Source organism: Manacus candei, unplaced genomic scaffold (assembly GCF_025592945.1).
Source record: "Manacus candei isolate 608988 ecotype Guabito, Panama unplaced genomic scaffold, ASM2559294v1 h1tg000119l, whole genome shotgun sequence".
Classification (NCBI taxonomy): domain Eukaryota; kingdom Metazoa; phylum Chordata; class Aves; order Passeriformes; family Pipridae; genus Manacus; species Manacus candei.
The window spans coordinates 4483777-4507477 of record NW_026138167.1 but is presented as its reverse complement, the minus strand read 5'-3'; the positions used below and the strand labels follow the sequence as shown (position 1 = coordinate 4507477).

The 23701-nt window shown below is 56.2% G+C and overlaps 2 protein-coding genes across 3 annotated transcripts in view; both read right to left on the bottom strand.

Annotated features, from left to right (window-relative positions):
- SIN3A (SIN3 transcription regulator family member A) overlaps positions 1-9016 on the bottom strand; it is a 31977-nt gene extending 22961 nt beyond the window's left edge. Inside the window, exons 1-2 of one of the 2 annotated variants that reach the window (XM_051770281.1) lie at positions 8958-9016; positions 151-372 (exon numbers count right to left, since the gene is read on the bottom strand). In XM_051770281.1, the coding sequence (XP_051626241.1) occupies positions 151-339 (189 nt within the window). In that variant the 5' untranslated portion in view covers positions 340-372; positions 8958-9016. Of the gene's footprint in view, positions 1-150; positions 373-7710; positions 8061-8957 lie in introns of those variants that run through there. The other variant, XM_051770279.1, reaches the window with a different exon arrangement.
- A 2741-nt stretch (positions 9017-11757) lies between these two features.
- PTPN9 (protein tyrosine phosphatase non-receptor type 9) lies at positions 11758-23003 on the bottom strand. Its single transcript, XM_051770331.1, has 13 exons — positions 21915-23003; positions 18243-18386; positions 17694-17783; positions 17468-17592; positions 16769-16874; positions 16044-16154; positions 15504-15832; positions 15035-15128; positions 14858-14927; positions 14262-14340; positions 13853-14003; positions 13555-13762; positions 11758-13287 (listed from the first exon to the last, which is right to left on the bottom strand). Exons 1-13 carry the CDS (start codon positions 21945-21947, stop codon positions 13061-13063), a joined length of 1767 nt encoding a protein of 588 aa, XP_051626291.1. The 5' UTR covers positions 21948-23003; the 3' UTR covers positions 11758-13060.
- Between the last annotated feature and the right edge of the window lie 698 nt (positions 23004-23701).

Genomic DNA, 23701 nt, shown 5'->3' with positions numbered 1-23701 from the left:
ACTTTTTTTGTGAATGAAGCCGAAGTGCTGAAAACGAGACGTGTGATGAGCACATCGCCCAATTTGGTTTTTTTAAGGAAACCCTGGTTTACTAAAATAAAACTTTGTCTCAAATACAGAATTCTGTGGCTGAGGGATGAGCACACGCACCTGGTAGCTGGGAGTTACCGAGTACTGGATCCCCGTGGCAGACTGCATGGTCTCCGAAACCGCCTCATAGACCGGCGGGGCCGGGGCGAGCACGCGGTGCTGGTGTGGGAAAGCTTCGGTGCTGCTGGTGATACGTCTCTGCTGCGACGCATACACAGGTGACTCCTGCTCGTCCAATCGCCGCTTCATTCTGCACTCATGCTCGGCAAGCACTACAGAAACCTGTTACAAACAGAGCAGTTAGCACAGAAGGGATCGACCCCTCGCTCCCTTCCGGGTGCTGAGATCGCCGCGAGCGGGCAGGGCGAGTTTCTGTCCGTTCAGGTACCGGTATCTTGAGATGGGAAAGTGGAATTAAAGATTCAGCTTTCAGCAAAAAAAAAAAATAAAAAAAAAATCGTGTCTTATCACGAAAAGTAGAGCCTTACTGTCATATTTTCAAAGTTAACGGTTTCTTCAGTCTCACTTAAAGGATATTGCTCACATGGGGCATCTTAAACACACGCAGACCTCGAGCAACGCAGACCTCATGAATGCAGTGTTTGAACACAACAGACTGGGGAAGGATGTGTTACCTACACACATTTTATACTGAAAACAGAAAAAAACCCCTCCTGGACAGTCCAGATAGAATGACAGACAGCTGTGAGAGATGCTTTCAAACGTGGGAGGAAGGAGGCAAAAAGTAGGGTGTGCACTCAGATTCTGAAGTCACTTGCAAAGCCCCAAAGAGTTCTGCATTTAATACACACAGGCAACTTCAGGGAAAGTCACAGGTCCACTACCCCAGGAGTATTTTGGATACCACATGCCACACACCTGTGGTCCTGCCAGCACCCTGGCCACACTCAGCAGCACCAAGCCAAGGCGTGTAAAAGGGAGCAGCGCTAGCAGGCACAGTGGCTGGATTCCTGCATGCCTGCCAGGGGTGCCAATAAGCACAGATCAGCAGCTCTCTCACCTACTCCCCAGTATTTTTCTTCATGTTCCTGCCCTACTCCGAGCTGGTTTTATGCAACTTCATTTCACCCCAAATCTGACAGGTCATTCTGCCACTGTCCTGCTCCAAAAGGACCCACGAATTCTTGGCTCTGTTGGACTTAACTACACATCTACTCTTTCCTGCAAGCAAATTCCAGTGCTGTTTTCTGTCCATTAACAGTTATTGCCATCCTGTTCATCAAAGCACAGGCAGCCTATTAGGGTGTTTGAGGGACAGAAAACAGAGTGAAATCCACCCCCGTCTTCTGCTTCAGGACCTTCCCAAACCAAGGCCTTTTCAGTTTGGTGCAGTTAAACACATTCACTGCTAAGGCAAACACATGGATAAACAACAGGGAACGAGATTCCCCCCCAGATTAATGGTACAACAGCCAACTAAGCCAAACCACATCAACCAAGTCAGGACAGCTCTTCACAGTCTAAATCTGTCACCAAAAATAATTTACTAATGTCTCAGTGCATGTCAAATATGGAAACAGGAATCAGCAGGACAGAGGTGCAGAATGGATAAGCTGGGCTTGAGAACACACGCCTTCATGGAAGGGTTTCCCCCTCTGTGCATTAAAAAATCGATCATGGAAAAATCTGGATTGGAAAGGACCTTAAAGACCATCTTGTTCTAACCCCCTGCCAGGGGAAGGGACACCTTCCACTGTCCCAAGTTGCTTCAAGCTCCGTCCAACCTGGCCTTGAACACTTCCAGGGAGGAAGCAGCCACGGTGGGCAACCTGTGCCAGGGCCTCCCCACCCTCACAGGAAAGAATTTCTTCCCAGCATCCAATCTAAACCCTCTCTACTAGTCCCTCCTTTCACTTGGATGGAGTAGGACAAGAAAGATGATGACTTAATTTCTTTTTGAAGTTACTCCTCAAGTCTTGAGGACTCAAGAGTCCTCAAAATTACTTGGCAGGTTGCAGGCAGAGGCAGGGGACTCCTTGCCCCAAGTAAGGGGGAAAGCTCACTAACTGCATCTTATTTACAAGTTAAAAACCCCAGGTAGGCCTGACCTCCAGCATACACTCAGCAAGCAAAGCAGCACACTCCAGAAGCACACTTTGCTAATGGTACCTGCATTGGTTGTCTTTTCTACTGGTCACTGCTGACAAATGAAGAGCCAGGCAGGTTAACGTGGAGCTACTCCCCTCAGGCACAGCCCACATTTAGCTTTGCAAAAACACAGTTTTATGCTAATAAGGCTGGGACTAAACTGAGCAAATCTGGACACATACCAGCCTCCCACCAGCAGAGCTGGCCAAGATTTTGCATGACAATGGCTGACTGCATGAGTAAAGTCTGGGTAAAGCTTTGGTGGCAGCTATTTATAACCCACTCACCAACTGTGGACACCCTTCTGCCTAAACACTGTCCCCTCAGCCAGTCCTTACACTTGCTTTTGATCTCCCAGGCTGGGTCACCCCTTACACTTTCAAGATACATGTATAGATACATGTGGTGTGTATGTGGTGTGGTGGCTGTTCAGTGTCCCACCCTTGGGTCTCACTTTCCAAAGCAACACCACACATGTCTTCCTTCAGATGGACTAACCAACCTCTAAAGCACAGGCTGTTTGAGGGTAGAAGATGGCTGGAAGACTCACGTGCTCTCCTGAGGATTAAAATGCCACCTAGGCTACCTGAAGAGACTTTTCCCCATGAAGCCATCAAAATTCTCAGCCTGTGAGGCTGTGGGAATCATGCTAGCACCAAGGATCCATCACCACACACACAGCAGCAGCATGAACATCAGTTTTTGAAGCTCCTGATTCTTGCAGACCAAGTGTAGAATCTTCCAAAAACCCAGATTACTGTATGGTCGATATTAAAACTTCTGTTAAGTGAAAATTATAGCACATGTAGGTTTGTCTTCCCACTGAATTCCACTCACCTTCGCCAACTGAGCTTGGACTCTGCTTCTGTCTAAGCATTGGACCAACTTCAGTGGTGAAGTTTTGTATTACAGTCAATATAGAGTAAATATTACAGGTAATTGCCAATAGCACTAGTCAATCCTCCCAGATAACACCATGCTAAACTCCTACCAAGAGTCTGCATCCACTGGCTCACAGCAAACCAGTACTTACTGAAGATTGCTAACTGACAGGCTTTATTAATGAGAGCAGAGATGATCTTGAAGCTTTGCTGTACCTAGACAAAGACTAGTGATGACAACTCTGCATCCACGACCACCCAAACTCTACAGAGAGGGGAAAGCAAACCAGCACCAGAGCAGTGATTCATCTGCACCCTGCAGACGGAATTATAATGCTGAATGTTCCCAAAGTGCATTCATTTCCTCACTGAAGTCCAGCTGATTTTGACCTGGCATCTCCCACTGATCTCCTCTGCTCAAAAGCTGGAGAGATCTGCTGTGCAGCAAGTCCTACCCCTCCTACAGTCCACCAGCCTGCTGAGGAAGGAAGGTGGAGATGAAACCCAAGACTAGACATGTAATTTTGAACTGATTTAGCCAAAGCCTGATGCTCAAAGGGGCAGTTCCGCCCACTTCCACTTGCTGTGACAACTGATTTCTCTCAGCTTCCTAAACGATGGCAAATCCTAGCTACAGGAGAGACTTGTATCAGGCATTTTCCCTCCAGATTACAAGTACTTGGCTTATGTTGTCATCTCAGAAATGCTGCACACACCACTGGCATCCCCTTATGGACTTTGACGTGAAGATTTAGAGAGCCCCCAATTCACACTGCACCATCTGTGATCTTAATTTGGGGGTGGAAAAAAGAAAAAAGCCCCCAGATTACAGCAAGGACTGAAAGTAAGCCACAAAATTCAGGGACTTTCCTTCATTAGAAGCATTAACAGGAGGCATGTAGGAGACAAAGTAAAGAACTGCATCCCCTTCCTCCAGCATCATTTCTACCCAAACTCCCTTTTAACTCCACTTACAGCACACTACATTCTGCCTAGGGGAGAATGAAAGCTATAGTTTTTTTTTTCTTTTCTGAGGTTTTTACTGTTCCCCTTCACAGGAAAAGGATGCTGCATAGGAACACTCCTAGATCTTCCCACCTGTGCCACCTCCCAGCTCACCAGCTCCATGCTACAGGTAAGATGCATTAGGCAGACACACATAGGATCCTCGGCTGGTAAAGTAAGGAAAAAATTGAGAAAATGTACGTTGGGTCTCATTAACATCTCCAGAATTACGCAACTCTACACTGCCAACTTCATCAGAGGGTTTCCCCATCCATCTGCCTCACATAAACCAGTGGGACCAAAAGGCAAGTGGAGCACATCCCTTTCCCTCTGGTACTGAGGAAAGGAGAGGAGTGGCAGTACTGACACAGAAAGAGAAGGAACAAAGCGGGGACAATGCTGGATTCAGCTGGTGGAGCACTGCAGGGCTCTCCCACTGCCCGCTCACTGCTCCATGGCAGCATCAGAGGCACGAGAGCCCAGGTACTCCCCTCTTCCCTCACAAAACTGCCTCTCTGGTGGCAGCTCCGCTCCACAGCTTTTTACCACATAATATCCCCAAAATCTCCATTACTTCTATTTCGGGTTTTCCCTGAAGCAAGGTCTTCTGGCATTACAGATCAGCTAGTAAAGTAAAACGAAAGGCAAATAGAGACTAGGGAGAAAGCAAAACAGGAAGGTGTGCTGCCTCAGCACCTGTTGGAACTCCAACACACCTGTTGGATGAACACCATCTTCACCAACAAGTTGTAAAAGAGTACTGGAGAGGATTTTGGTCCCTGTGGAGCAAGGACCCCTCTGAAAAAGGGCACGGAAACCACAGAGCTGCAGAGGATGTGTTTAACACGTGAGGGCTTTTTAAAAGTTCTTTCCTTTTGAAGGAGAAAGGACTCAAAAGCCAGGAACAGCAAGTGTAAGTCTCACCTCTGAGCCCGGAACAGCCACGGATATCTTGCAGGACATGTCACCGGCAGGATTATATGGGAGCACATCACAGTGCCTGCTGGAAAGCAGCCAGCTCAGGTTCCGGCGGCGCTAACCCAGCCACACGACTTCCACGACATGACCCAGCTTGTTCAGCAATCGCTCCTGTACTTTTCTGCACGGTGCCACACAGCCCATATCCCCTGCCTGTACCACGGGGATAACCCCTTGGCCACACTATGGAGACCACGACCAGAGTGTCATTCCAAAATGAAATGAGAAGCATCCCCAGGAAGAAAGTGCTGGAAAAGCACTACGTGAAGCTTTTGGAGGAGTTAGGAGAATGTTCTGCAAGGTGACACGGTGACAGCTGTGCCAGTGCTCACCACAAGGCAGGTGGGACACAAATAAACCCCACTTGCCTCTGTCCAGACGAGTAACAAGTTGGTAAGGCACTGATCCGTGCTTTGCCAAAAAATGGCCTGGGTGTCAAACCTCAGTGCACAAACACGATCCAAACTGAGATCTACAGATCTCAGAGCATTGTTTTGCCCTGTTCCCTGACTGCATCTTCCCCATGCACAGAGAAAATGAACAGAACAGTTTCATTCATCCAAATAAAAAGAGACAAGATCCCATGGGGTTGGAAAAGAGCAACACATCCCCAAAAGCACACCACGGGCTGAAGTGACAACTATTATGGGGCTCTTCCTGCTCCAGCTTTAACAGCCACAAAAGTTTTCCAATGCTGGAGAAGACCAGAACAGCAATCTGGACAGAAAACGATTCATAAATCCTGGAAACGTAAATGATCCGCCTGCCAATTCCAACACGATGCTTCCAGCTCCAAGACCCACGTGTGCCAGGAGCCTTGTGCAGAGGGCTCCCACGGCAATCCCAGCTCAGGCCAGGGGGAAAGCATCCCCTTCCCCACACTGCTCACAAAAGCAGCCTAAATCATCCAGAGTTTCCCCAAACTTGGGCAAATTAGAGCCATTTTGCTTCGGTGAAAGATCACATTGAAGCAAGTCTAACAAATTAATGCTGAGACCACGTGTCTTCAGCAGAAGGTGGGAGGGATGAGGACGAGATACGCTGGGGTGAGAAAGCAGAGTTTCCTTTTGCAAAGAGCGCACCAGTGTGAAAAACTGCTAACTTCACCTGGTCAGGGAAAAGAGACCCTTAAAAGTGTTTTTCTGTCCAGCACAGACTGACACCAGGCTGCCAAGATACTTTTATGTGATGAAGGAATTTTTACAGGTGCTTTAAAATTACTATATTAAAATAAAATGCCGTTCTAATTGAAAATACTGTACTGTTAATCCTATAGAATAATGTATACCTCTCTGAAACTGTATTTTCTTAAATAATTGCAAGTTAGGAAGATTGCAGTGCAGATAGATTTGTACTGAATTAAGCTGGGCATTTCTCACTTGTTTACTGACCCTACACCTTTTAGCACAACTGAAAGCATCAAGTTAGAAGAAAAACATGAGGTGTTAGGTCAGCCTTAAGCTAGGCTTTAGCACACAGCCCAGGTTTAGATTCCTCTGGACAGCGTGGGAGATTGAAAATCCAGGCACAGCTCAAGATGCCATTGATAATTAGTTTAAAATAGCGCTGAAACAAGTTATTTTGCCCTATTTCAGCGGTGCAAATAAACTGATTTCTTTTGGGATGTAACCTTGCCACCCGTGCACTGAACACACATGTATAGTTGTACAAATAACAACTATTAAAACTCATTCTGTACCCAGGCCAGGAAAAGGCATAAAAACCAGGATTCAGTTAAGCAGACACCAAGCACGCTCATACTTTTAAAGCTGCCTGAACTTCACCAGCCTCCTGCTATCAAAAAAAAACCCCTGAAGTTTTTTGTACATCTACAATAAGAATTAAAAGGGAGATAAAATACCAAGAGCAAGTGTCTGGCAAGTTCAAGGCACAGAATGGAGAGGATGTGCAGAGAGATACAGCTCGCTATTAAAATCTCTGGAAAATTAACGGGTGCACGAGGAGCTCTCGGGTTTCCGCGTATCCACACGTCACTCCAACAGGTTCTTGGGAATCGCTGCAGTACGGAGCTGAAAAACTGCGAAAAGCGACGGGGGTGATCCCGAAGCCGGTGCGGGGCGGGCGGCGGCGGCGGCGCGGGACCCCCGCGGGGAGTTATTGTCCGGCAAAGCCCTTTCATGGCAACTCCGCCAGGAAGTTGGCTGAGCACCGGAGCCCAGGGAGCCCCGCGCCCGCCCTCGGAACGCCCCCCCAGGCGAGCGGGAGCGCCGCCGGCGGCTCCGGCGCGCGGTGCGGCCGGTACCGGGGCCGTGCAATGCGGGCGAGCGCTGCCGGGGGCGGTCCCGCCGCAGCCCGGGAGCGGCACCGGGCGGAGGGCGGGCGGAGGGGCGGGGGGAGGAGGCGGCGCCCGGCTCGCAGCGCGCCCAGCGGCCGCCGCACGCTCCGCCCGCCGCTCCCGCCATGCCGGGGCCGGGACACCCCGGCGGGGCGGGGCGGGGCGGGAGGACGCGCGGCCGCCCGCGCGGGCCGGGGCTCCCCGGGGAGCCGCGCCGCGGGCACCGACCGGCCCCCCCCCGACCACGCTCCGCCGCCGCACCGGCAACGGGCCCCGCCCCCTATGGATCGCCGGAGGGGGCCGGCCCCGGGCCCGGCGGCCACCCCTCCCCGCCGTCCCGCTCTCCCTTACCTCGAAGCGGGCCCTGGCAGCGGCCGAGTCTCCCTCAGGGTCCGGGGGCGGCGGGCCCCTCTGGGGCGGGCGGCGGGGGCGGGCTGTCCCCGGTGCGGTGAGGGGGGAGGTCCCCGCGCCCCTCCTCCCGGAGGGGGGGGGCGGGCGGGGTCGGCGCCGGTGCCCCGGCGGGGCGGGGGGCTCGGCGGGGGGGGGTAAGATGGAGTAACCGTCTGTCGGCCGCCGCGGCGGAGCGCTGCCCGCTTCTCTGTTCCCCGGGAAATCCCGCCCCTCCTCGCGCAGGGGGGGAGCCCCGAGCGCCCGTTGGGCGAGACGAGCGCCCGTCACCCTCTCGGCCAATGGGCGCGCTGGCCCCGCCCACCAAGACCTCCCCTATTGGCCGCGGCCCCCAGGAAGGGGATGTGGAGAGGAAGGGAGGGCGGAGGGGGGGGGGAACGACCGCCGAAGAAAAATGTCCGTATAAGCAGCGCGCCCCGCCCCCGTCCCGCCCCCTCCGCCGTCCGATTGGCTGCGGGCCGAAAGCGCCGGCTAATAGGCGAGCGGGGCAGCTCCGCCGTCACAGCGGGGAGCCCGCCCACGCGGCGGGATTGGCCCCGCCTCCCACGGGCAAGGCCACGCCCCCCTCTCTGGGGAGCCCTTTTGTGGAATGTTTACATCGCGGACGCGGCCCGCGCGAGCGGCGCCCCCTCTCCTCCCTCCGGCCCCGCCGCCGAGCCGTTGGGCGGCGGGAGAGGGAAGCTGGCGACGGGGCCCGGGCGGGGAGGGGGAGGGCGTCGCGGCGCCCGCCTTTTGTCCCCGACCCCTTCACTTCCGGGATGGCGGCGCCCCACGTGGGGCGGGTCGGTTACACGTGCGGGGGGGACACGGCGCACAGACTCACTCACACACACACACATACACACACTCACACGCACGCACGCACGCACTGGGGGGGGGGCGTGGGCGGCGCGCGCGCGCGGCGCCGCGGGGGGCGTTACCATCCGCCTTCGCAGCCAATGGGGTGGCGGGGAGGGGGCGTGGCCAGCGCGGCAGCCGCTCTCCCCCCCCACACACACACTCAGTGACTCGATCCCCCCCCCCCCGCCATACGTCGCGCGCTTCCCGCCGGCGGGATCCGGAGCGCGCGCGCACTTCCCGCCCCTCGTCCCTCGGCTTCCCGGCCCCCCCGCCCCGCGGGAAGCGATTCCCGTGAAGGGGGAGAGGGGGAAACTGGGAAAGTGTGTGTGGGGAAAGCAGCTGTTACATACCCTCAGCGCGCAGGCGAGCAGCCCTGAATGGAGGGGGAACTCCCCCCGGAGCGGATTGGCCCCGCCGTGCCGATCGTCACGGCCGCACCGCCCACGGCGGGGGCGGGGGGGCGGTGTGAGGGAGCGGATCACCGCGGGGGCGGTGAGCGGTCCCCTCCGCTAAGACGCGAGGTGGAGGTGGGGGGTTAATGTGTTTAATTATCGTGTTTTTCTCCTTTTAGAAAGTTGTCGAGGGAGTTGCCGGGTTCACCACGCCGAGGGTGGAGGATCCAGGCCTCACCGCCCCTTAGTGCTCATCTGGGCGTCCAGAGCGTGCTCAGGATGGGTGAAATACGAACACACACGCTCAATGCTTCTGTTAAAATATGTATTTCAGGCATCGAACGAGGTTTAAATCTCTCGGGTTTTTTTTTTTCTTTCCAGCTCTTTTTCCCTTTCTCAGCCTGGTCAGGGAGCAGGCAGCCAGGTGCTGCCAGGACAAGCAGGCACAGCAGAGGAAAGTCTCTCCTATGTGTCCGGGAGCTGCAGCTCGGTTTAGCTGCTGGAAGGGCTCTGGTCAGCGGGGTTTGAACCTTCACGGGATGTTGTGCCGCTGGAGATCGAGCCTGAGCCTTGGAAACCAGAGGCAAAGAAGGAGAAGGGCCGGGAAATTAAGTGCTCCGGAGTTAAACGCTTCCCAAACTCCCAGGACTCAAAATTACAAGCACTTAAGCAATCATAATTAGCGAGGAGGTGTGCATGCAGCTAAGAAAGCCAAATGAAACAGGTGGGCACAGGGATTGGCAGCGCTGCTTTGGGATTTCCCTGCAATGGCTTTAAATCCCCATTTCCACACTTGAGCAGCACTTCGGATTTCACATTCTTGGAATTGTCCATGCTGCGAGTTTTGCCCGTGGTGGCTGATCCCCATCCCTGGGGCACACCAGGAAGGGGAGATGCTGCAGGCATCAGTCTGCCTGTGCTCAGCAGCCCATTTTTCCCACTGCTCTTCAAACAACACAAAGCTTTTATTTCCAGTAATTTATGGCTGTCTGCATGAAGTGACCATTTCCAGAGAAATCCACATTTCTGTGCTGAGCAGGATCTGCTGGCACAGGGAGAAGGAATGGATGGAACAAAACCTCGTGTTGTGCAAGAGGACTGAAAATGCTCGTTTTGACAAGAAACACAGCCCTGGGAATAGTCAGGAACAGGGGGTGAGTCTGTGGGTTGTTCTTCCATGGAAAAGGCTTACAACCCTTTCCTCCGCCTCTGGCACAGATGGGATCTCCATCTCTCCTTGAAGGGAGGTAGCTGCCAAGGTCTGTGGCAGCGGCATATCCAAGCCGTTCCCATTTAGAGCCGGTGGCGGTGATTTCCATCCCTCTCCTCTCCTCTGTCTAGCAATCCTATCAGACATCCAGGTCACAGGTCTCCTTGGAAAAGTTTTGGTTCTCTGTGCCTACTGTGGAATTGAGCTGAAAGGCACAACCACCTTTACCACGTGCACAGCGCGGGCTTGGTTTGGATTTCGCAGCCTGTGGGAGACTGGGCACATTTGCGGGGCCACAGGGACACTTGGCATGACCTGCAGCTTTCAGATCTGCAGCCAACACTTTGCCAAGAGCCCCGCTGAGCCACAGAGAGCTGCTGCTGACAGCACGTGTCTGACAAGCAGCTGCAAATACTCCCTTTCTCCATGTGTGTCAAGAAGAAAACCCAGCTGGGTGAAGAAGTTTGGCAGTAAGGAGGGAGGGCCCAGTGATCCTTCCTTCAGAGGAGGAGCCAACCTGCAAGGGGTGCCCGAAAGGAAAGTGAGGGCAGCCTGAGCAGGAGGAGCTGCTCTGCAGGTCACACTGCCTGGGCTGATGCTGCTCTGGGAACACAGGTGGATGGGAAATGGTACCTGGAAGGATAGGACACTGCACCTAAAACAGAACTGCTCACAGGCAGGATGTGCACAGCTCTAGGGATGCTTAGAACACCCACCTCCCATGCACCCCTGGGCACTGGGACATGGCAGGGATTCCAGATGGATTCCCTGCTGCCTGTGGTTCTTTTCCAGCCTTCCAGCCCTTGCGTCTGGCCCCAGTTTGGCACAGCCAAGCCAGTCTATGCCCAGAGCACAGGGAAAGCTGCTTTCTCTGCCAGTCCCAGACAGACTCCAGCTGAGCAAACACAGGTGCTGCTCTTCACACTTGCCAGCTGCCCTGTTCTGGGGCACAAGCTCTCTCACTGACTCTAGGGCTTCATTTGCACTAGCTGCCTTTTTGCTTCCCTCATCCCAAAGCCTCAGGCTGTAGTTGCTGCTCTGGAACTGGCACCACTTGCACCTGAAGGTGCTAGATCTGGCTGGCAGCCCGGGAATTCTCCCTAATTTTTGTGCCCTACATGCCTGCTCAGAGCAGGTCCAGCAGCACAGGGGCGATGCCCTCACCCCCAAATCCTGCAGCCAAAGGCAGCAGCAGGCATATGCGGTGGCCAGACAGGAGATTGATGCTCTGGGGCTTGGCAAGGCCCTGGGAAAAGAGGCAGGAGCTTGGAGCAGGGTGGCTCCAGCTACCAGGCACAGCCCATCGTGCTGCTTTCCCTCCTGCCACTATCCTGCCCAGGCAGGAAAGCTGCCTGCAGCCTGGTTATCTCTGTCTCAGCCTCACCCAGGCCAGGAGCAGCCCCAAACAAAGCTTCATGCCCCTCAAAGACACTGTGTCCCCAGGGATGTGGCCAGCTTGTTTTTGGGGATCACAGCCTGTGCAAAGCCCTAAACTTCTTCCTTCTCCTTTCCTGCCCAATGCCCCCATTACAGCAAAGAGTACTGGTCACTGGTAGTATATTTATATATCAATACAAATAAAAAACAAAACAACCCCCAAAAAAGGAACAACAACAAAAAGGTTTCTCTGAACAGGAGCAAAATAGGAACATTTACAAATACTTCTGGTTCTGGCTTGGATCAAGTTAATGTTAAATTAAAAAAAAAAACAAAACAAAAACAACCAAAAAAACCCAAAGAAGAACTACAAAATGAAAACTACCCACCCCCCCCCCGCCAAGATTATAAAAAAATAAGAATATACACATTCAAAGATCTTATTACAGTATAAAGCTGGGGAGGCCCAGGTGGTGGTGGGGGCCGGGGCTAAGGCTCATTGCCTCTCCAGGGTTTGGGGTTTATTCTTGCTCAGCACTTTCCCGGCCTGTGACTCAGTGCAGGGCTGGGCCTGCAGGTTCCCAGTGGCTGCTTGGGAAAGCCAGGCAACCTGGTGAGCCAGTTGGTCCCTGTGTCCCCATCACCTCGTACCAAGTGACTCCTGTGGCGGTGCCCCAAGGGGCAGGGAATGCCAGTGAGCTTCACACCCCTCCAACAACCCAAATCCTCCAGATCCTCCTGGGAGCAGAGCTGCTGTCTCCACAGGGAAGATGAGACAAGGAAATGGGGGGGACACCACCAAGCATCCTTGTGCCTCCAGTGGGACAGGCATGAGAGTGGGTACCATGTCCCAGTGCTGCCCATGAGGGGAAAAAAGGGGAAGGGGGAAGATAAGACAGAGCCAGGACCAAACTCACCGCTCCAGGGATCACAGCAGTGAGGTGGCAGGACAGTGAGAATCCTCGGGAGCTGCTAAAGGGGAGCTTGTATATATGTATCTATATAATAGCCGGGGGAGCATTGCAGGGGTATATTATATACACACATACATACAGACACACAGAGGGAGTGGCAGGTGAGACCAAAGCACACACCTCTCCCCCAGCCCCGGGAGTGGGAATACATTTTCTAGGACTTTGCAAAGCCCCTCTCTAGGTACAGCTTAGGTGGTCCCAACAACAACAAAATAACAAAATGAAAAAAAAAAACAAACAACTTGAAGAGAAGACAAACCACCTCCACACGCAACCAAACCCAACCAAAACACAACAGGGAGGAGCAAGAGCCCCTTCCCGTGCCGGCGAGTGGCAGCTACTGTTTGGGTTGAATAAGGCACAGTTCCACAGCAGTGCTAACAGCTGAGGTGCTCTGGCACCGCCGCCCCAACAGCTCAGCTGAGTCCTGGCAGACACCAAGGCAGCTCAGGCAGCCCCCGGAGGATGGGAAGGGGGCGTCTGCAGGGAGGCAGGGGATCTCAGTGCCCTGGCGAGCTCTTCTCCTGGGCAGCCCGGCTGTGGTTGGCGAGCAGCAGGCCCTCACGCTGGGCGTGCTCGAGGATGGCAGTGTAGCAGAAGTAATACTGCTCGGGGGTCTGGATGCTGAAGGCGCGCTGGGTCCGCATGCGTAGCACCGTCTGGTAGATGTTCAGAGTACCCACGTCCTGCAGCTGCGACAGGCAGATGTCCAGTGCACAAAAGGTACCTGGGGACAACAACGGGACGGCATCAGCCGCCAAACTGCGCCGTCGCTGCCCCTTGTGAGAACCGGAGTGGTGGTTCTCAGCCCCACACCGATCTCGCACGGGCATCTGGAGAATTCTCCCAGGTCTGATGGCTGTGCTAAGTCCTGAGGACGTGCATCCCAGGTCAACCAGTTTGCAAACACACCGTGGATCCCTGGGATGGAAATGTCCCAGGGAAGCTGGACTTGTCATCTCACCACCCCCAAGACCTCCGCTGCACCCGTTACCTGTCCTGCCGATGCCGGCGCTGCAGTGGACCACGACTGGTGGTCCCCTCGGGTGACCCTTGAAGCGAGGTCCCAGGGTGCTGACAGCCACCCTCTGCTGCTGCTTCACAGCCCCCAAAAAGTCAATGAGCGTGGCGGCGGAGGAAGGAACGCCGTAATCTGGCCAGCTCAGGTACTGGAAGTGGGACACCAGCCGCCGCTCCCTGGTCTGGGGAAAGCAGGGGAATTAGACCCTCTCCCCTCCTCAGACCCACCATGCCCCCGTGCTGTCCCCCACCAGGCAGCTGTGGCCACGCACCTCCGAGCTGTGGATCTCCAGAATGGTTTTCTTGTAATGGCTGAGGTTCTCCACGCCCAGGTTGGTGATGGTCAGGGCCCCGAAGCACACCTGGAAATCCTTCTCCAGGGGCCAGTACTGGCCACACTTCCTCCTGCCTCCCTCCTCTAGCCTGAGAGCAGGACAAGGACAAGCTGGTCATGTCCTTCTTGCTCTGCTTGGGATATGTCCCATGCCACTCAGCCTTGGTCCTTCGGGAATCCCGCAGGGACCAAACGGTCTGTTCTGGATGCGATGCCCCCCTGCTGTGGAGCTCTGGCTGGCACCACGGCTGCAGCATCACTGCACGGAGCCCAGCACTGCTCATCCCGCACCAAAAATGCTCATTTTGCACAGAAAAAGAGGTCTGTGTCCCTCCATGAGCACTCACCGGGTTGTCATCACTATCACCAGGACGTTCTGCTCCCACACCATGCGCCAGAAGTCACCATAGGTGTTTTCCAGAGGCCCTGCAGGGACAATCCACACTTCAGCCCAAAACCTAATGGATTTGGGCAAACCCCTTTGCCCAGCTGCTCCACCAGCCCCCCATCATCCCCACAGGGAACCACAGTCCCTTCCTGTTGGGACTGACCCAGGTTTGGCTCCACCTGCCATGCCTGGAGCTGCCACTGATTGCCCCCCCAGCACCAAATCCCTACGGCTCAGCACTGATCCCCCGTCTCTGCTCATCCCTGGGAAGATGGGGCAAATCCAGGGCTGGGATAGGGGAAGAAGGGAGGGGGCTGCCATCATGGATGGAGGAGGATGGATCCGCTCGCTCTCTCCCAGGAGAAGCTCCACTCCCTCCTGGTTGGAGACTGGGAGGGAAATAAATATACCCAGAGAGAAGGGGGACCTGCTGGGCACTGTAGGGTCCTTCTCCTGGGATGTCCCCCACCACGGCTGGTGGCTGCCACTGGGCAGGAAGGTGAAGCCCACAGCTGCATCAGGAGCAGAATAACCCCTCAGAGGCTCGGGCCATACCCTGAGTGCCAATGTAAGCGTTCCTCTGCTTGTAGCCATCCATGAAGCTTGCGTTGATGTAGTCAGTCAGCTGCAGGGAGAAAAGCGTGGATGAGATAAGGCTTCCAGAACCCTGTGTCCAGGACAGCTGTGTCAGCTCCCTGCAGGACTGTGAGTTTCCATCCCAGGCTGCCTCACCTCCGGGCGACTGTATGGCTTTGCCAGCTTGACACGGGTTTGGTCCAGGCAGGGCACGTCCCCATACCGGTTCTTCTCCTGGTTGTAGGGTGCCCTGGGAGGGAGGGGAGAGGGAAGCAGCGATGTTTTCCAGGCAGTGAAGGCAAAGGCAGCATGCCCTCCCTCTGCACAAACCTCTGGAGCCTGTAGCCTAGGCTCTGCTGCCATCACCTGGTCAAAGCCTCAGGAGGTGGAGTCCCGGCCAGGTCCTGGTCCCTGCTGTTCCCTGCGGCTCCCTCCTACCCTGGGGGGCTGCAGGACGTACAAAGTGGGCTCACACCATCCCTAGGCCGGGGTTCTCTGTTGCTAACCCAAAGTACCACACCCTAAAGAGGCCGATGGACCACCATCCAGCAGCAGAAGTGTGTGTGTGGGGGGCACTCAGCTTTTTGGGGCGAGAGGGGTTCCTGATGACTTTCCCCCAACTCACAAAGAGCAGACAAAGGTGCCGGCTGGGCTCCTGCGCCGAATATCTTCATACTCTTCGTAGATGCCCTGTTTCTGCTTGTGACTGACATGATCCAGTAGCTCCTGGAGGGTCATGGACTTGGGCCCGGGGACGTGGACAGAGCCGTTATCTTTGGGGGCCGCCAGCGGCACCAGGATGAGCTCGTCCAGGGGGTCGGGGTGCCCATTCTGCTGGGGCAGGAACCGGCAGTTCCAGCTCAGAGGGTCCAGTTTGAGGGACCCCCCAAGGTACTCCGGGAGGCATTCCCGTGGCAGGTGTTCCTTCAGCTCCGACATCTTCACCATCTGCACCTGTGTGAGGAAGAGGAAAGGCAGGGGTCACTCCAAGAAAGCTGGAGGGGATTCACTGGGGTTCGGGACAGGGATGCCAAAGGTCTGGTGCTCAGCAGCTTCCAGCAGATGGGGCTGAGTGGCACGAGCTGCTTCCACCATCCTGTCCCAAAGGGAAAGCAGCCTCAGCCCTCCCTGCCAAGGGTCCTGTGCCAGGAGGGTCCCCACTCACCCGCTCCCGCAGCTTCTCCTTCAGCAGCAGGCTGATGATGGAGTAGGGCACGCGGAACCACATGGGCGCTCCCACGATGAAAACCTTCTTGAGCCGAGCTGGGAAGGCACCCTGCAGGCAGGAGGAGCGGGTCAGATCCACTCTGCTGGCAGGGGACATGTCCCAGCAGAGGTGACAATCACCAGAGGGACCCTGTGGTGGCAACGCCACATCCAAAGCATTCCTTGCACAACGCTCACGGTTGTGCTTGTTTCTGTGAGCAATTGGAAACAAATTACTTCCTTGGAATTAGGTAGGCAGAGGGCTTGTCTCCGCAGGGGAGAGGTGAAGACCAGGAACTGGGATTGTGCAGAGAACACACCCTGGCCAGCATTTACTGTTACTGTTTTTTTCCAGAGAAGGCACCAAATGCCAGCATGATTAAAAAATAATTTGCATCTGTTTTCCCAAAAGCGCTGCCAGCAGCTGTGAGAGGAATCTGGCCCGGGGACAGCTGATCTCTTCTGCCCGCGGGACACACAGCCTCAGCCTCAGCTGGGTCCAGCCTGGCAGGCTCCCAGCGCCTTCCTGAGGTCCTGCGGGGCTGGAGCCTGTGCTCCTCGGCCAAGACGTGGTCAGCATGGTCTGGGGTGAAAACTGATGCCAAAACCACATGTCTTCGGGTTCTCAGTGAGCAAGAGTGGCCCATGCACTGTGCCTGGACACGGGGTCACCCCGGACATCACCTTAAGCAGGTTGAGGATCTTCTTGCTGAGGTCCAGCTCAAAGTTGGTGTACTGTGACCCTGCCATGTCGTAGATGAACACCAGCCCATTCCTTTGCGTCTCAAAGCTGAGAGAGAGGAAAGAGCAACATCAGCTCCACAACATGACTCCTGCAGCAGCACCTCTGCCCCACACTGACCCCTAAAAATCCCTTTCTGTGCTTCCAGAAGGACTCACAGACCCAAACCTCACTTCCAGCTGCTCCACCACACCTCTTCCTACAACCTTCATTTAAGCCTGGCTCATACCTTAAGCCTGTCTCAGTGTTATCTCCCATAATGGGTAAGGTCAAAAACAGAAAGAGCCCACCAGGGGGCTGGGGAGGGGGGATAGGGGGGGAATGTCCCGGCTTTATATTTTTGGCAGGACTCACATTACGCCTGGCTGACAGCAGGGCTGCCTCCTCCCCAGCCAAAGCCTGCAGGAATCTGGGGCTTTTCTAAACTGAACCCAGGGCATAGACAGGGCGAGGCTGCAGAAGAGCCTGGTTCAGGGCACAGGGGATTTTGTTCCCTGGCTGAACACCTCCATGGGGAAGAGCGGCTGGAGTTCAAACCAGGGAATTCCAAGCCATGGGGAGCAGTGACCACCCTGGGAGGGAAGGGGCTCCCCAGGGACCCACCAGTGTGAGACAGGGTACCTTGGCAGAGGCAGGCTCACCTCTCCACGGCTTGGTCTAGCAGGTAGAAGAGTGCCTGGAGCACCACGTGCTGCACACTCTTGCTGGGGTGGTGCAGCTTGGCTGTGAACAGGGCGATAGAGGCTCCCGAGGGGTCCCGCACGCTCTGCCGAGGAAACAGGGTCAGGCTTCTGCAGCAGCCACACGGAGAGGAGCAAGGATGAGCCACCCAGCTGGGATAACTTGGGGGGGGTACACCCCACCTACCAGAATGGTGAACTTCCCGCTGAGCAGCTCCGAGCGCAGCGGCTCCTCGTGTGGCTTCAGCTTCACAATTCCCTCCTTCAGCCGTGTCTCCTGCGGGCAGGGAGCTGGCATGACGGGGGGCACGGGCACCCCAGCACCCCAGCTGTCCACCCACCACCACGGCCCCATGGGGCACCCAGCCCTCCGAGGACACCTCTGCTCCATGAGCCCATTTTCCAGCACGCACTCCAGCATGGGGAGGAGCAGCTTTGCAAAACCAGGCTGGGAAGGACATATATGGATCTTAATATACAGGGAGATGCCCTATGGGCAGAATACACGGGTCGGGAGGGCACCTTGTGAGCTGCTCTCAGCAGAGGGGAGGGGACTGAGATCAGTGAGATCTCCATGGTGACTCGCCTTGGCTGAAAAAGGATTTTCCAGCTGGATAAAACTTATATGGGAGTGGGAAAAAGAAAAAAGAGCGGGGGGAGGGTAGTCCTCCGGAGCAGGGATCTCCCTCAGAGCAGGAATCCCTTGCCCAGGGAAGTCCCGGTCCCACTCACTTACCCGGTAGGAGTGGAAGAGCTCGATGGCCCGCAGGACGTCGAACTTGCGGGCCATGAGGAACTTGACAGCCACATTCCAGGAGAGCGGGGACACATTATACTGGCCTGTCCACTTGTTGATCTCCTCCAGGAACTGCTTGGTTGCCTGTGAAAGAGACCAGGGGCATGCAGTGAGACAGGGTGGGAGGAAGAGGAGAGCCCGAGGAGCATCCCTGGCCATGGTGGGAGCTACAGTCCTCAGCAAGCCCAGCAGCTCCTCAGGGTGAAGAGGAGAGCTCCACAACAAAAGGGGTAAGGGCAGTGGGGATGGAGACGGGGGAAAAAACAGCGTGTGAAAGGGAGACAGTGGTAGGAAAAATGGCCTTGGGGCTGGGGGACACTCATGGAAGGGAAAGGGGGAGCAAGAGGAGCATTTTACAGGCATCAAATTCCTGTTCAGACACAGCAAAAACAGCACAGCAGGTACCATCCGCTGGCAGCAGCTGGCAGCTCCTGGGGCTGCAGCTCCTCCTTGGAGCAGCAAACCTGGCTGTGGGAGCACAGGTAAAGAGCATGGACGGCTGACACTTTGACCTGTTACAGGACACGGACCAGCTCACCCAATAACACCAGTTTCACATGGCCATGGAAGACCAGGAGGGTCCCAGGATGCAGCTTTGCTTTCTGCTGCATATTTATCCCCTGTCCCACACAGGAGTCCCAGGGGAGATGGGGAAGCACAGCCCAGCCTTCCACCACATCCTGCTCAAAGGATACAGGCAGGATGGAGGGAGTTCCCAAAATGCCTCATCCTCATCGGGGGCACACCCCAAAATGGAGGAGCTTCTATCCTCTCTAGAGTGGAGGATGGCAATGTCATCCAAGGAGGAGGAGGAGGAGGAGGGGGAACAGGGGGTGCCGAAGGCTGGCTCCAGGAGCAGGGAGCACAGGCAGACGGTGGTGTTGGATGTCAGGCTGCAGCACGAAGTTACTGGGAGCTATTCAGAGCTACTGGGAGCTATTGAGCCAGAAAAGGTTGTTGGTGTTAATGACTTCCGACAGGAGGAAGCGAAGGGCTGGGGTTTATCGGTGGCACGAGGCTCAGCAGGGGCAGTGAGCCCTTCTCGTGGGATGAGCTGAAGGAGCCCAGCTCATCCAAGGGGTCTCTCCCCCAACACTTCACAGCCAGGAGCACCCTGGGAGAGCACAGGGGAAAATAAATGGGGCAATACAGGAACCATCTTCAGCCTTAACACAGCACACATCCACATGTATGTATATAGGAATATATCCTATCCACAGATATATCCTATCCAGTATATCCTGGCTGTACCTCCGCTCCTCCAAGGCATCCCCAGAATCTAGGGCTGGGGATGCAAGTGCAAAATAACAGTGGAGATGCTCCTTCCCCAGCATGTGCAGGATGGCCCAGGGATGGAGGTGAGTGCCAGGTACGCTCCCACTGCCCTTGGATGGAGACCAGAGCCAACACTGCAGCCTGGGATGGTAATGATACCCCAGGATGATGGAAAGGGAGGCCCCAGACGATGGGAAGAGGGGCCAAGGGGCACGGTGGCAGTGAGGAGAGGATGCAACATGTGGTTCAGGTCTCCTTCCTCCACATCTAACCCATCAGACTTCACACAGTCCCGCTTCCAGCATCCATCATGAGGGGTGCCAGGCTTTTTGCAAGGGGGAAGATGCACAAGAACAAGCGCTGGCTTTGCAGGGCAGCTCAGCCATGAATTTCAGCTTTCCCTGGGAACAAAACCAAATTCCAAACTTACCAGTGCTGACATTCAACAGCAGGGAGCCAGGAGCTATCAACCATAGCTCTGCCCCCTTCGTGCACTCCACTGGGTCTCATTATCTACTCCCAGCCCTGATCCCACATGGATTTATGCAGGTATCAATCCTGGTGGAGCAGGGATTGCTCCACACACCGAAACAAAGCCCATGGCCCAGACCTGCAGCAAGAAGCCCTGTTCTGGCAGCACTGTGAGTGAAATTGTCTGTGGTGGGGCGTTTGGAACAATGCTGGTCTTTGGAGTGCTGCCGTCATCCGTGTCCCCGCTCTGCTGTGCCACGGCAGGGTGGTGACAAAGCCACTGCTGCTGGGACATGGGGGCTCTTCCAGCCCTCCTCCCCCAGCCAGCAAACCTACCCTTCTTCTTCTTCATCCCAGGGAATGGGGGGATAAATCCGTGAAAACTGCAGCTGGGCTGAAAACCTCGAGGAAAAACGGTTTGGCTCCTCTGGGATAAGCTAGGGAGGGAACTGCAGAGAGCAGGCAGAGATGTCCCGAGACTTGCAGGGAGAGGAGTGGGGTGAATTTCCCCTGCCTTGCTGTCAGTAACAGGGGAGAGCAGAGGAAATCCTGACAGTCATGAAAAGGATGAGGGATGGCAGGAAGGGGATGTCCCAGCCCAAACCACCCACGAAAAGAGGGAAGCTTTCACTATTTTGGCTTCCAAGCCACCGAGGGCATCACTGAAGGCAGCCTTCCCCACGCCAGGACGATGACCCAAACCTGGAGCCACTACTGCAAACATACCTTCACCTTCTCCATCCAATATTCCTGCATGAACCAAACATCTCAGATCCCCCTGCTGGGACACAGGCCCAGTTACAGCTCCTGCTGCAAACCAACCCTCCCTGCCCCCGCAGGCTCTGTTAAAACCTATTGCTGGAAGCTTTGCCGCCTTCACAACACAGAAGAAAAGCAAATCTCAGGCACCTGCAGGGAGTGAGGGCAAGAACACCCCCCATTCCTTGGGATTTTATCACCCTGGAGATAGCAGTACTGCTCCCAGGAGGAAAAAGCCTGCACTTCCCGAGCACCAGCGCAGGCTGCAGGAGGGCCTCCTCCATGGGGGTTTTGGGAACTCGGGATCTCTGTCCCAACTCTCCTAAACCTCCATGTAGAAATGAAGGATTTTTAAAGGAGGAAACCAACCATTTTGGAAGGAAAACCGGACCTTTTCGCCTTCGCACGGCAGCCCCCAAGGCCACCAAGGTGGCCGATGTGACAGCCCGAGCGCTGCCGTGGGGCAGAGGCAGCCTCCAGCAGCACGCCCAGTCCCGCTGCCAGGCTCCGCATCCCCATCCAGAGGGAAGCCCAGCGGCCGCGGCTCAGCCGGGTGGGCAAACCTGGGGATGAGGACAAAGGAGGGAACAGCCAGGGACTGCTCCGGCCATCCCAGGTGCCCCCGCTGGCTCCCGGGCCCCGCTCCCCGAGCCCAGCAACATCCTCCCGCGGTGACGCAAGGCCGGCGGAGGAAGCCGGGACGTCACGGGAGGCCTGGGGCGTGGGAAGCGCGTGCACACACATCCCCACGCACCATCCCCACGCACCATCCCCACGGCAGGGAGGCCTGCCAGGAGGGACGCGCTGTTTTGGGGATGTGGGACCGCAGCCCCCCGCAAGGGCTTCTGGAGCGCGGGGCAGTGGGGAGTTGCGTGGATGAGGGGCTGTAAGGTGGGGGGCTGCGTGGGTTTGTGGGCTGCGTGGGTGGGTGGGGTGGGGGGCTTCCCATGGGGCGAACCGCCCCGCTGGGGAAAAAACAGCCCTGCCATCCGGGGTAGCCAAAAAATGATGGGGAAGGAGCGGCGGGAGGGGGTTTGGGGGAGATGTGTGCGGGGCTCGGGCTCCTGCCCAGCCCGGCCCGGGGAAGGGGAGCCCGGCGGGACCTACCTGCTCCTCCTCGGCGCTGAGCTCCGCGGCCATGCTGCGCAGCGGGCCGGGCCGGGCCGGGATGAGCCGAGCCGGGCCGGTCTAAGCGGCGGGCGCCCCGGCGGAGCCCATCCCCGGCGCTGCGGGCACCGGCCCCTCCCGGCGGCGAAGGCGGCTCCGCCCCGGGGGCCCCGCCGAAAGCGCCGAAAAAATTAAAATAAAATAATAATATATATATGATATTTTATATATATATATAATATATATATATATATATGCGTGTATGTCTGAGCACCCCGGGAAGTTTGGCTCGGACCGGGAGCGCCGCTCGGCTGGGCCGGGCCGGGCCGAGCTCCCGCCCCGCTCCGCTCCGCTCTGCCCCGGCGGGGGCGGCGGCAGGAAGCGCCCGCACACCCCGATCCCTCCTCTCCGTCCCCTCCCCGCGGCTCGGCCGACCCCGGAGGGCGGGCGGGGGACAGGAAGGCCTCTCTGGCGGGGGGGCGAGCGGGGGGCAGCAGCCGGGATGGGGCTGGAGGGGCCCGATCGCCTCCCCCCCCCGCCCCGCTCCGCCCCGGCTCCCCCAGCCCCAGTTCTGGCCGCGGCAGGCGGGAACACCGCCGCTAAAATGGTGGCAGCATCCTCCTCTCCTGCTGGTGCTGGATGAAATTCCCGGCACAGCATTTTCCCCTGCCGGTATTCCAGCCTCGCGGCCTTCCCCCACGAGCAGCAGTCTGGGATTTCCAGGCGCCTCTTTTCCACTCCCTCCTCTGCAATCCGTAAATTGCATTTCCCGGCTGGGCGCAGGTGTCAGTGCCTGGATGGAGAGTCCCGAAGCTCCTCCGGGAAGGAGCGGGGGGATCCCGGGGAGCGCAGCAGCAGTCCCACCAAAAAGCCGGGCCCTGGGACAAGGGGACATTTTGTTCAGCCGAGGAGCACTGCACTGGCAGCGTGCCCGCAGCCGGAGCCTGTGCACCTAACTGGGAGAAAATGGAAGAAGGGCAAAGGGAAGGGGCTGAGCCCCGGCTGGATGAGGGCTCCAGGCTCATTCTGTCCCCCAGAGACCCAGACCACGTCTCCACGTCGAGCTGCCGGCTCAGCTCTCCTGCCTCAGGCCAAATTTCAGCAGCCGGGGAGGGTGTGGGGGGCGTGATCCCCTCCGCTGGAGCTGCTGCCTGTTCCAGCTGGGAACGGGATCACACCCAGCAAACAGAACAGTCACAGCATCAAACTGCACTGGCCCCGGCGACTTCCGTTTGACACCCTCTCTCCAAACACAACCTTTGGTTCCCAACAGGAATTGTAATGCAAATATTTATTTCACCAGCCCAGCTCATGCTTTTAAAAGAGAAACTATGAGGCATCATCTGGAGCCAGTGGAGAGCTGCAGTCGTTTCCCTCTTGTTCTCCTCCCTCCATCAGTGCACACAGCCCCTATTTGGCTGTATTTCCTCTCCTTCCCATGGCCGGAGGACCTTGGAAGGCTGCTGGGGGGCAGTAAACTGAGTGCAGCTTTCTCTGCCTTAAGGGATGCACAAATCTTCCATCCAGATGCCCACCTCCGGGTTTAATTGCCTGACGGAAGGAAAACTGTGCTGACAGGAGGCTGGGTGCAGTCTCCTGTTCAGCACTCTCCCTGCAGATCTCTGCCAACCAGAGAGGCTGAAGGTGGGAACCTTTGAGGGATGGGGGGGATAAGGCAGTCCAGGTGTCTATCATCTTTCCCTGAGCCAGTTGCTTCACATGCTAAAAAAACAATACTGAACATTATAAAATAAGCAGCTGTTTGAAAGAGACAGCTCCAAACACTG